This window comes from Xiphophorus maculatus, chromosome 4 (assembly GCF_002775205.1).
Source record: "Xiphophorus maculatus strain JP 163 A chromosome 4, X_maculatus-5.0-male, whole genome shotgun sequence".
Lineage (NCBI taxonomy): Eukaryota > Metazoa > Chordata > Actinopteri > Cyprinodontiformes > Poeciliidae > Xiphophorus > Xiphophorus maculatus.
The window spans coordinates 26365389-26379183 of record NC_036446.1 but is presented as its reverse complement, the minus strand read 5'-3'; the positions used below and the strand labels follow the sequence as shown (position 1 = coordinate 26379183).

Below are 13795 nucleotides of genomic sequence, written 5' to 3'. Positions count from 1 at the left end.
AAACGATTGCTTCCCGGAGGAGTGGACTCTGTTGAGGTTTCAAATGTTACCTAATTGTAAACATTTGGACGTGACGTATGCAATACGCCAGTTCGATGTCAGGAGGCTTACCAGAAATTGCCTGCACCGTATACAACCATCCTCCACTGCGAAGAGAGAAGAACCGAAACGAGCAAGATGGCTGTTACCCTTAATTCAATATTTGGAAGCGTGGCCAACGTGGACTGAAAGGCTTTGTTCACTTCCTCTGCTGCCATTGCTAAAACTACAGGCAGATTACAATTCTAACACAACGCAGAAAATCAACATCATTGTTCACGACTTCGCCTTCTGTTCGCCGATTGACCCGGTTGAAATTCTGCTGGAGAGAATCCAAGTCAATGGAAGAAAGCCCAGGCAGAGCTGTGAAGAGAGAGGAGAATCGAGCAAATTGCTAAGGAAGGCAATAGCCAGGCTAAGGCCAAGGTCTGTTATGAGGCAAAAATTACATATAGGACAATCCAAAATCAATTACATCTTGTAGAGGAGCATCTTTTTCCTGAAGTTCATGTTTCTCTACCATTGATTTACAACATTGGATAACATTTCAGTGATTTTCCAGTTCATCTTAAAAGGCAATTCAAGAACAGAATAAACAAGAACATTTCAAAAGACTGTCGCTCTTCTTGTCGGAAAGCATAACAGAAAGCTACAAAGAATGCGTCATTTTAACATAGTTGCAGGTTTAATTTAAAAGCGTCCAGAAATACATCATCATCCATAGAAAATCCATCAAATATCCTCAGACAAACAACATAATACAAACACTCTGAGTCTTAAAGACTAACATCTTCATTTGAAATGTTTGAGTAAAAGAATCCAAGCAACTTTTTTTTTTACACAGATATTCATAAATGTGATGAAAGACATAAAATTTCATCTAATCACTCCACTCTCTTTTTAAAGCTATTATTGCTCTGTTTCACTGGAAACAAGTGAAATCTCTGTGCTCACATGACCTTCTTCTGTGGATACCTTTAAGATGACAACCGAGTACCTTTTACCGAAGCAAAAAACACTTTATGTGGCTGAAACGATTCAGACTTCATCTTTACAAGAAAAAGTGCAACATTATTGCTAGTTGTAACGTTCCCTCTAAAATTAAACTAGTTTGCTCAATTGGTCAAAAATATGTTCGATATAAAGAAACGGCTCACTCACGCCGGCAGCCATCAAAAAAGACAAACATTTCCTTCTTACTTACATCTCAATATTTCATCCTCAAACATCAACTCTTTATCATCCGTCTGCACAACAGAGTAGTGAGGATTCAGCAGCATTTCTCCACTTTTCACACTGAAGCACATCTGTGATATGAACTGCCAACAATCTATAACAAAATCTATTTTCTATTTAGAAATAAATATACAGTCTGTTTGCATAGTCTGGAAGTGATCTTGGGTTGGGTGGTCATCCCGGACCTTATAGATGCCTGGAACCTTGATGATGCAGCCGGGGGGGGGGGCTTGGAGGGTTTGTTCTGATCCTGGATCTGTGCTGGGGTGGTGGGATGGGGCATCATTGGCTCCAAGCGTGTAGAGAGGGGGTCTAAAGTGGTGGGCAGAGGTTACCTGGAGCAAGAGAAGACAGTGTTGTTAGTGGAAACCTAATGGCACGGATAGTTTTTATCCCCGTGTACATAATTATACTGTGTCCTTATATTCTTAGCAACAAAACCAGTGATGTAGACAAGGTTGGGCAATATGGATTGAAAATGAAATAATACCAAATCCGATTTTAATCAGTTTTATTTTCTCTCTCTCTCTCTTTTTTTTAAAGTAAATTACAAACTGTGGCCTTTATCTCACTTCCCACTCCTGTGAGTGTTAGATTTGGGCAGGGAGAATTCTTGTTTTATTACAAGAATATTGTTTAATATTAGGAGAAGAAAGATGCAATTTGACCAGAAAAAATGTCTTACATCATGGGGGTGGGGGGGAGTAATTTTAATGAGAAAATAGCTCAGAAAGAAAATGATCAAAATACGACATGACAAAATAGCTCCACTAGCGTTTATGGCGTGCGAAAAGCGCTCATTGGCAATGAAAACTTTTATGAGACAAACTACCGCGTTGCTCAAAACGTGCTATTCAGAATAAACATGAAGTGATTTCATCGAAGTTTGCACAAGACTTATCCATCTTTGTCTTTTTTTTTTTTTAGTAAGATCTGCCTGCAGGTGTGTTACCTCTCTCTGAGGGGCAGATTTGGGTTACTGAGGAAGGAGAGCTGCTGCTCCAGACTGCACACACGAAAGGCCAGATAGCACGACGAGAGGATGAGGAGGATTATTCTGATGAAAGATGAAGAGACAAACACGTTTAGATGCTTCCGCAAACACAAAGGAAGAGAGCTGTAATGTGTCTGAATGAACACTGGGGGGCGGTGTTTGCTGTCCTGTCAAGTTCGGTAAACGTTGACAAGAAGAAAGCTAAAACGTTTGCTGTATTGTTTTCAATGTTTTCCACTTTCCTTCAAAATTATTTTATTAATTATATATTTTTTTCTTAATTCTCTTAATTTAGAAAGTCTTTTAGACTTATTTGAACTCGTCTCTTCCTTTAACAGCTGAAGCAGGAATTTGCAAAACGAGCGACGAAATAGACGGACTTGTGAAAATAAATTGAAACATCACTGTGGACAATCTGAGAAAATGAAAATATATTTATGATTAATAAATTCTTCTGACATATTCACACACTTATGGTTAAAAACATTTAAATTTAATGACTCAAATCTGAAAAAAATATTGAGTTTTTGTACTTGTTCATTCTAAATAAAATGAATACAAAAACAAACTTAAAAGTTATTGTGACATGAAAGAAATACATGAATAAAACATACGACTTGAGCAGAAACTAACTAATGAATAAATTATTACGACCGAAAATTAAAGGGCAAAAGAAATAACGTAGAAATATAAACATAACTGCAATGACTATTTCACAATTACATTATTTTTTACAACTTTATAACTAAATTAAATAGACAATATGAATATTGATAGTAAAGTTAATTATGAATAAGAAACAGTTAAAAAAAACAATTGATTCATTTTAGACGTCTAAGATTATAGATTTTAAATTATTTTGTTGCATCTTTCCAAATGGGTCGTTTAATTATTTCTGATGATGATTGTTTCCCAATTTTGCCTTAGTCCTCCATAAATCTATAACACCTTTAGTTTTATGCTTTATCTAAATCTAAAACAGCTGCATAAAACTGTACTGATTACAACTATTGTGCATGATATGATATGTGCTTTGGGAGTGTATTTTATGAGTGAATAAGGTTGAGCTCCATTTCTTCACTCACAGCAGGTTAAGCTTGCTAATAAAACAAATAATGATGTACAGAAATAGATGAAATAGATGAAGACGAAGCTCATGCTGCTCTGTGACATAATGTGAGCCACTGTGGTGAACAACGTTTCGTCGGAGGGCGTTTCTCTGTGGACTGAGCGTTTCAGCAGCTCTGATCTTCTGTGACTGAATCACCTCCTATTCATATCAGCACATTAAAGCCCAGTGTGCGTGTGTGTGTGTGTGTGTGTGCGTGTGTGTGTGTGTGTGGAGCTGGGAGTCAGCTGTTGGAGAAGGTGAAGGTGGTGTGTGGCCCTTCATCCACTCACAGCAGGGTGAAGAACTTGAGCAGCTGGTACTCCATCTGACCCAACTCTGCCACCGGCTCTGATAAAAAACCTCTGTCTGTCTGCAGCCCTCTCTCTGGAACACACACACGCACACGCACACACACACACACACATCATAACACCGCACCATTAACATTACTCGACTGTGCTACATATTCCACTTCTTAGTTTTGGCTTTTTGTGAAAACCTGAGTAAATCTGTGCTCAGATTAAATCCTTTCTGCATAAAAACTGACGAAGGAAAAACTTAAAAAATCTGTGACTGTCAGAAAAACTTTGTTTTGTGGCAAAATTGTCATTAATTCTTCGCTATAAAGCTGTTTATGGTGAACTCCATATGCTGCCACCTACTGGCAACATCAGAAAAAAAAAATGTAGCCAGAAATGCAGAGCACCTGCAGATGGTTTTGCCAGTCCTTAGGAAAAATAAATGTCGGTAACTTCACGTAGCGACTAAGGACTAATCGTTAACATTTCTGACTTTATGCTGGGAGGAAATGGCAAAGAATCGTGTCTTCACTAAAGTGGACATCGTGCCTCATCCTCCATATTTTCCCTAATGTTTTGACTATTACTTGTGACTGAGTTGTTTTTGTTGTTGTTGTTGTTTGTTTTTAAATACTTCAACTGTTTCTGTAGTGAGAATAAACTAATTTTCACTATGAAACTGTAACTTTAACCAAAACATTTCTATCCAAACTGGTTGCATTTTCTAAGATAATATTAGTGCCTTTTTATTTTGTGATGCTTCACATTACACAAAGGCCAGCAAGTAGCAAAGAGAAGTGAAACACATCTCAACAAAAACAAAAGTTAAAAACACAAGATTTCTTCTTGGTTTGCTGAACATTATTACAAATGGAAATATGCAGCTGCTTATATTATTTATGCTTTGGTCCTCAATTGTAGTATTAATTTATGTCTCATACATAATTGAGCGTCTAAATGCATGTTGTTCACATGAGTGAATATAGGAAAAACTGTGCAGCACACTTGCTTAATTATTATTTTGTTAATCAAAAATGATTCAAAACAGGTAGAAACATGCACAGTGGGGTCATCATAATTCATACATACAAGGGGTTAGGAGTAATAGCAGATTAAAAAGTTTAGTTAAAACACAGCGCCATGTAGTAGGCAGTTTACTGCATTGATATAAGGAGTATTAAACTATTCCTCACTTCTTAAGCTTTTGATTTCAAGCAGGCAGAACCTGCTCTCATCTTCTGAAGTGCTGTTCATTAGTAGCTCTTCTTTTGACTTTTGATTAGAAAAGTGGATAAGTGTACGATAAAAGAAGTTTCAGGCCTTGAAGTTACATTTAGAGCAGATGAACCGTGTTTGGATGTCACATCGTTCAGAAACAGAAAGGAAAAGACCTTTCAGCTTTTTCTTGGTTGGTCTTTTTATTTTATTTTTAGTAAATAATATTTATGAAGCAACCTTGCTGGCGCTGAAATCCTCATTTATTTCTGTCAACCTGCTAACTTTGATGTTTTTTGTGACGATGTGTAAACTCTTTTCATACATTGTGACACAGCAGCAAGACGCTCATTATATGTGCGTTGCTATGAAAACTGAATCAATGGGATCATCAGTGTAGTTTACCACCTACTATGTTTCGTACTTATTTTGCAGCCATTTTGGGTTTGAAGTGAAAATTGTAGAGGAAAAAGGATTAAAGGAAGGTCTAGTCTGACCTGCTGGTGATGTCAACAATATGCACAGGTCTGGTCTGTGAAATATTCAACATGCTGCCCAGAGCACCAAAACATTCATCCATCCAGAATTTTCCAGAGGGGCAGAACATTGTTCATGGCAGATGTTTTGTTGTGATAATCTCAACTTAATCCGCACAGGCACAAAGCTTTTTAATACAAGCCACCACGTGATTTAATCTTCATCTCATTGCGTAAGAGAAAAAGATCCAAACAGAGATCATTCATTTGCTCTCACAGTCACACAAAAAGGGGAATCCGATTTTGTGTCCCATGACAGTTCCTGTCCAAATTTAGCGAAGAGGGAGCTAAGTTTTTTGTTTTTTTTGTTTTTGGCTCCATCTTTTTCATTCAACTTATAGAAAAGTAATGTCACCTCTGGAAAATATATTTCTGGAGGAAGCTGTGTAACATTTAATAGCACCGACTTTATATGTGCACAAAACATCAGAGACTGAATATGTGTGTGTGTGTGTGTGTGTGTGTCACCTTCCAGTGGCGGCTCCGTCTTGAAGGGTGTGTCTGCTGCTCCCAGGCCGCTGGTGGAGCTGCCCAGCAGGTCAGGAAGGGACGAGGACACGGACACCACAGACGGTTTCCGTCTCCATTTTAACACCGACGGGAACTCGTCGACCACTGGGAACTCATCCGGAGCCGGGAACTCATCCTGCAGCACGGCAGAAAGAAGAGGCTGCAAGCCAGTTTGTGAACATTTATGGTTGAAGTTGAAAATATAACACGGTTGTTAAATATTTTTATATTTTTAATTTAAATCATAAAGAAATTCCTGGCAACATTCTTTTCAATTAATTTTTGAATAAAATAAATCATCATTCTGGGTCAGAAGTTCCCAAAGTGCCACAAAACTATTATCAGGAATCTTTTTCCCTTTTATTATTATATTTATTTTATATTATTATATATTATATTTATTGCTTGTTTTATCATTTAAACTATATTATATGATCTGTATACATTGGCAAAAAGTTGGAGATTATTCTGATGCTGTATGTCCAGTTATTAATATTATCATTATTATTATTATTAATTTGCTTGTCCTGTTATGAGTCAGTTTGGGATCAGTTTGTTTTTGTGTGATGTTATTTATTACATAGTAAATTCAACAGGGATATGGCCACCACAACATTTTTGATAATTACTGAGTTGGTAAGTGATACGTTTCATTAAATTGAGATTAAAGGTAGATTAAATAAGTCTTCCTTCTCATTTTCAAACAGAAAAGTGGTGATAAGCTCATTATTTTGTTCTGGGTAATGTAAGCACATGTTTTCTCTTGTCCTACTAGTTACTTGTTTTCTTTGTTTTTAGAAAACCTGTTTGAAAAACAAAAATCAAAATAGCCTTTTCAATTGAATATGCTCACTTTTGTTGTGGAGAAGATCAAGGACAAGCCAGGAAGCTAACAGAGTACAGCAACACAAGGTGACCTCAGAGAGCTCCTGATAGCATCGAGCCGACCCGGGGAATAATTCACCGCACGGCTGCAGCTGCGGCAGAACGATCGATCGATCTCGTCTGAGCGAAGTCAACCCACAGCTTCTGATCGATCCGCACCTCATAAAACCCGCCGCCTTTGATGGCTGAATTTGGAAGATTTTGCGGCGTTTCGTGAAAGACTTTCACTCACCAGCGATAAGGCCGGCTCTTCCATGAACTGCTTTAAGCTCAGGCTCTTCCCGTTGACCTGCAGGGGGAAAAACACAGACGCCTCTTTATCTGACACGCTGCCACATGGGGTATGGACTTAATAAGTGCACCTGGTGTGTGTGTGTGGGCGTGTTCACAGACCTGTAAGTGTGTGCAGATCCTACGAAGGACATCATACACACTGTCTCTTGATAGCAGGGAGACAAAAACATACTGAGGAGATAAAAGAGAATAACAGGAGTTTTATCAACTATTATTGACAAGAAGATCAGCGTTAAAATTACATCCACACTCTCGTTTTATTGCCTCTCTGGCTGAAGCGTCTACCTTCTGGTTGGTGTCCGTTGTGATGGCCAAGCCGTTGGGCACCAGGCCGGCCGTCTTATGCTTCTTCACAAGTCGCACAGTAACAACAGGGATGGCCACCTGAGCGGAACGACAAAGAACTTTTCAGGGAAACACAAACCTTGGATTCGACCTCTAAATTGCCAGAGTGAGAAAGAAGGAGAGTAAAAAAAACCCTCCGTGATAAAAGAGCAAAGAGATGGGCCCTGCAGAAAACCAGCAGGGACACAAAAACCTGCATTATTGAGTCAGAACGTGAGGAATGCGGCTTCAATAAGTGGCTTACTGTCACTGAAACCTCTGGAGTTTCAAGGAAATGAAGGAAGAGCTGGAAAGTCCAGCATCAAAGTGGAACATTTCAGAGTTAAAGGTTAAAAACATGAAGAAGAAAGACAGAGGAACTTCCAGTTTGCTCCTAATCCTGACTGACTTTCAGCGAAATCATTTGTAAAGCTGTGCAATCAGCTTTGCCAGGCTGTGACTTTAAAAGTCGCCCGGATCAAGTTTCCCCCCAGTCACTGTGAGTTTATTAAGTTGCCTCCTACCTTGATGTCCTTGCCGAAGAGGTTGGCATAGAAACACAGCCAGTTTCTGGAGATGTAGAGGCGGCCCTGCAGGAGGATGTCTCTGAGAAGAGCACAGGAGTACACTGACAAAAGAAGAAGCAAAAAATACTTAACGAGAGAACAACAGATAAAGAAATAACATGCATCCAACATCCTGTAGTTTAACATCACACAGTCCCAGAGGGAAAACCTCCATCATTGATCAGGAAATAAAATAAGCAAAACGGAAGTTCACTGAACGCTGGGGTTTGTTTTATACTTTACATGTTTCCAAATTAGGAGGTTTTGGATTTCCTGAATGAAACAAAAAAAAAATTTCCCCAAAGCCTGTAGGATGGTTTTCTAACAATGTATTTTACTGAACTTTCCAGATATTCTCATGCAATTTAAAAGATGACTGATGTAATACAGAGTTTCTCCACTTGGGGGCGTGGAAGTTAGCCAGGTATAAAAAATGTTTTTATGCAGGATCTTATGAAATTAAGAAAAAAAAAAAAAAGCTTTATGAGTTGCAACAAATGTATTCCTTTATGCAGAATAAACGTGGTTTTGTTTTTGTCTCTGTCTTTCTGTTTTTGAAGGCTTTTAACATTTTTTTAACAGTCAAAAACAATAAAAAAATAATAATAATAGAAGCTACAGTATTTTAAAATCATGCACAATAACAAAATTTGGCTAGAAAAAAGTCTGTGATAGTTGTTTAAATGATAGATTTCTTCTAAACTTAAAAGTAGAAATGTACCTGAAATTTAAAAAAAAAAAAGAAGTCCTAAAATAGGTCAGTTCTGCCATAGCATGCCTAAATAAAACTGCAGAAAGAGAGGTCAATCTGCTAACCTTCAGAGGGTCGCAGTCTTTTATCTTTAAAAAAAAGAGAAAGCCCTCAACAATAACCTTTTTGCTCCAAACAGGCAGACGTGCAGCGCAGATTGGTTCAGTTAGTTAATCTGAAGCCAAAAATCCAAACTTTTCTCAGATCAGTGAACACATCATGCCTTACTGCTCTAAGAACAACACTGTTCAGTGTAGGAGTTGTGACAGAGTTATGCATTTGCAGCATCAATGAGGTCGGCAGAAGCGCAGCGTTTTCTATGGAGGCATGTCCAGCTGACAAACAGGAAGGCTTCAAAAAGAGAAGAAAGCTGAATTCGTTACAGCTAAACTGATCTGTTTTACTCTAGAGTACTGCTAACATTTTAACTAAGTCAGAAAATTTGTTAAAAGCTAAACTCTGCACTGCAAAAACAGAAAATCTTAAGTACTTTTGGTCTAGTTTCTTGTGTGAATATCTTAGTATCCTTAAAATAAGATAAAACTAACTTACAAGTAACTTTTCTGCAACATATAAGAGCTTGTTTTAAGTAAATAATTCCTTAATGTTGATATTTTTAAAAAGTCCACTGGCAGATTATTTCACCAAGATATTTTTCTTGTGTTATAAGGAACTCAAAACAAGCTCCCATATCTTGCTGAAAAGTTACTTGTACGTTAGTTTTGTCTTATTTCAAGTGTAGAAGGATATTTTTTTACTAGAAACTAGACACAAATATTTGGTAAGGTTTTGGTTTTTTGCAGAGTTTATCAGGACGTCAGAGTTTGGAAATCGGCCCCAAATCTCTGTCCCAGTAATTATTTTGATAATAATGCAAGTTTGCCCTCTCAAAGACTAATAAATTTTAATTTTGTAAATAAGTCTTAATACTGGAGCTGGAGGATATTTTAAATATCCAAAATAAAACAAAACAAATAAAACCCACTTACAAAAAAAAAAAAACATTAATGAGATGTATTAATGTCTCTGTAAACAAAATTGACCTTCAAAAAAAAAAAATTAATAATCAGAATATGAATGATCAAGCTAATTTTAACTTATCATGCAACTAATTGATTCACTGATTGATTGCTTATTGCTACAGGCAAACTTCACCTACAATAGCCACATTTTTAATGACCTTGTTTTTGAAACTTTAGACACATATTGATTTTTTTTCAGCTGATGACATCACCACAAAATGTCACAACAACTTACACACACACACACACACACACACACACACACACACACACACACACACACACACACACACACACACACACACACACACACACACGCACGCACGCACTCACACACAGTCCTGATTTCCTCACATTGCGGGTACATGCTGTCCCACCATAAGCAGCTCATACGCACACTGTAAAAGCTGACACGGTGACAGTACCTTTCATGAGGATCTCATCCTTGGGCACGCATGGGAACAGTTTGTGGTACTGCGAGTTGTACTTGCTGACAGTCTGTGCAGAGGGACAGGGCAGAGTCATGAGCAGCTCCTTGGCGGACCGGCCTGCCCGCACAGCTCCAGCGCCGCCGACCCCTCCACCTTCACCGCCGCCGCCTTCGGCTCCGCTCGGCGCAGATACCACCCTCTCCCACAGAGGACGAGAGCTCTGCACCAGGCTCAGCACGTTGGCACCGTACTCACACACACACTCTCGCACATCCAAGGCCTGGAGCAAACCGCTGCAAGACACACACTGTTCCCCCCCCCCTGTCGCTGGTCAGTGCTGGGCTGAGGTTACCGTCTGCTCAACATGCATCTGCCTCTAAGTGCAGCTAAAACAAGCACACACACACACACACACCTACACTACAGACTAGCAGCAGCTACGCCTCATTTTGTCGCCTCTGAGCTCTTTCTCAACTGCAAGGCTGCCTTTTTCTGTCTCCAATACACCTTCAGTGACTCTGCTGCTGCTCCCTCCCACTCGTCTTTCCTTCACACACATACACTCACGCCGTCCTTCAGCTGGAAAACACACAGGTACTTTCGACTCCTTCCTTTCCCTTCCTTCTCCTTGCTGCTGTCAGTTTCTCCATCGCCAAGAACATTCAAGTCGCCCATTTCTTCCTCCCTTAACAAAAAAAAAAAAATCACTAGATCTCTCCTTCATCTCCCTGCTACAACTCACCTCCAGCCTTCAGAGTCTCTGCTGCAACTTTCCTGCTCTCCATCTCATCTATCAATGTTTCGCTCTGTCGTTCTGCATCGCTCCTGGTTCTCTTTTCACTATTTATAGCACGCGGCAAGAGGTAGCTCCTGTCCTCAGAGCGGCGCTTGCAGTGTTAGGATACTGTGGAGGGGGAAACCCTCGGTTAATGTGCTGACTCATTCAGAGTGGAAATTAGATTAGTTTCCAACGTGTGTTGTTTTGCTGAATGACAAAAAGAGTACGCAGGAGGAGAGAGGCCGTTTGTGATCTTTTTTCTATTGAATTAAATAACCAAACATTTGCCCCTCCTTGCAGATTTCCTGTTTTTTCTTTTTGGTATACTTAAATGTCTCAGCTCATCAAACTACGTAATCAGACTAAAACAACTTTTCTGCAGTTTTCAAATGATGATTTCCTCAAACCGATCTGGAGCCATGTGAAAAGTGATCAGCTAATGGCCGCTCTTCTTTGCAGAAACGTTTTAGTTCGGCCATCTTGGAGGAGTTTACACCATGAGCATCATCTTTATGGTAAATGAATTGGATTCAAGTCCGACTCAAAGCCAAGCTTTATTTGGTTGTTTCTTTGGAACACGCTTCCCTCTCATCGCCACAAAATTCAAACACTTTAAATCCAGCTTTCAAATGTACTTCTTGTTTAATTCCTTGCTTTGTACAGTGTCCTTTACAATCTAGAAACCTCAAATCCCAAACCATCACACCACCACCACCGTGTCTGGCAGTCTGTTTCTGCAATTCTGGGTTAGTTTTAGCTCAGACGTAACATGAACCACACTTTCACTTTCCAAGAAGTTCCACTTTTGTCTTGTCAGTGCAGACAAAACTTCCCCAAAAGTCTTGTGGATTGAGATGCTTTGTGACACATGAGAGCAGCCTTTGTGTTTCCTTTTGTCAGCTGTGGTTGCGGCCTTTGCACTCTCCCACGAAGGGGAGTTTTTGCCCAGTCTCCTTCTTCATGTAGACTCATGAACTCTGACCTCAACTAAAGCAAATGAAGCCTGCAGTGTTTTAGATGTTCTGGATGTCTTCACCCTTCTGGGTCGATGAACTCCTGGAGTCATTTTGCTAGATTGGACACAACTTGGAAGATTCACGGCTGTTCCATGTTTTCATCCACTAACTACAGGTTCTACACCAGGGGTGTCAAACTCACTTTCATTTTGGGCCGCATCAAAAACCTGAATGTTCTTAAAGGGCCGGTTGTGCCAGAATGTATAAAACCCACTAAGCTGTTAAAATATCAATGAATGGCTGTTTGTGTCAGTTTCTTAAAATGAAATATTGAACATCTTTTCACACTGACCAGTCCATCCAGCATTTTGTGAATGTTTGTGGTTTATTTTTAATTTTTATTTTTTGCTAATATATGACGCTAAATGTAACTTTTATTACTCGCCATATCGGTCATGGACTATAGCTCAACATCAAGTCAGGTTGAGGCAGCAATCACTGAAACCCAATGTTTTCAGACAATGTTAAGAATTTTCTGTAAAAATCAGGAAAAGAAATGTGGGGAGCTGTTGATTTTGTATGAATTTTGTGAAAAACTGGAGGGACTACTTGACACCTGTAAAGGGCCACATAAAAAGCAATGGTGGGCCGGATTTGGCCCCCGGGCCTTGAGTTTGACACACGTGTCCTACACTGTGGTGTGCTGGATTCCCAAAGCGATAGAAATGGATTTGGAACCCTTTTCAGATTTCAATTACTTTTTTTCCTACTGTTTTTGTTTAGATGATGTGTTGCTTTTAAAGATTTCTTTGCCTACTTTACGCTATAAAATGTTCCATTTAAGTTATTTCTTACATTTGAAGGTTAGGTGATCATCAGACCTGAGTTAGGCTGCTGAAAATGTACACAGCTTTCCAAAAACTGTGGCTCATCACAGTTATTTCATGATTTCACATGAGGGACAATTATTTTTTTTCACATGGGACCATGTAATAGCGGAAAGCTTTTACCTTAATGGATGAAACAATAATTTAAAAAAAGGTTTTAATCTGAAATTCCACTTTATATGGTGATCTGACATAAAAAACAGAAAAAAAACAAGTAATGAAGGTCAATACTCTGGATTTGGAAAGATTTTTTTTTTGATATTTCAAGACGTGAGCAACATGTTCCCATTTCACAGCCTAACACTACTGAAGCTTCGTTACGCTTTTACTAGCTATTTTTACTACATGTTTGTTTAAAGCAAAACCAAACTAGCCGAGTTTCAGTCGAGCGACGAGGAACAGGACAAACTCACCGATCCCCTGTAGCATTTCTTCACATCTTCATAGGAAAGGTCTTCAATCAGCTGAAACCTGTGATGTAGCAAAAAAAAAAAAGTAAACAATATATGAACAATAACAATACATTAAACAATATAAAAAAGTAAATAATAATAATACATGAAACAAACGCGCACTCTTATTCTATATGTGGGCAAGGTAAGCTAAAAATAATAGATTGTGAAGATATTTCTGCAAATTGGACGGAAAATTTGAGCTAAAAGAGGGAAAAACACTCAAGAGGTACATATTGTATTACATGTAGGAAGGCTCATTGTATCTGAAGCCACAGTTGGCATTAGATAGATATACTGAGCGGCTGAAGCGTGAGCAGCGGCCACGCCAGGCCTTTATCAGGCGATTTCACTTCAAACTCGCCTCCGGAGGAACAGATGTCCCAGCGTGGTGCTCATAAATCTGCTTCCGAGGCAAGAATAACAAACTCAGCAGATACAAAAACCCAGCACAATCAATCCTGGAAGGAAAATGTCCCTGAACTCCTTTCAGGTGTTCTGGGGAAGGC

The 13795-nt window shown here is 39.0% G+C and overlaps 1 protein-coding gene across 1 annotated transcript in view; it reads right to left on the bottom strand.

Annotated features, from left to right (window-relative positions):
* Positions 1–702: 702 nt before the first annotated feature.
* The window catches only part of gramd2a (GRAM domain containing 2A), a 31907-nt gene continuing 18814 nt past the window's right edge, over positions 703–13795 (bottom strand). The window contains exons 5-14 of the mRNA XM_023332387.1: positions 13248–13305; positions 10208–10520; positions 7968–8071; positions 7405–7503; positions 7219–7290; positions 7058–7114; positions 5899–6076; positions 3671–3764; positions 2228–2332; positions 703–1610 (exon numbers count right to left, since the gene is read on the bottom strand). Coding sequence (XP_023188155.1) covers positions 1607–1610; positions 2228–2332; positions 3671–3764; positions 5899–6076; positions 7058–7114; positions 7219–7290; positions 7405–7503; positions 7968–8071; positions 10208–10520; positions 13248–13305 — 1084 coding nt within the window. The 3' untranslated portion in view covers positions 703–1606. The remainder of the gene's footprint in view (positions 1611–2227; positions 2333–3670; positions 3765–5898; positions 6077–7057; positions 7115–7218; positions 7291–7404; positions 7504–7967; positions 8072–10207; positions 10521–13247; positions 13306–13795) is intronic.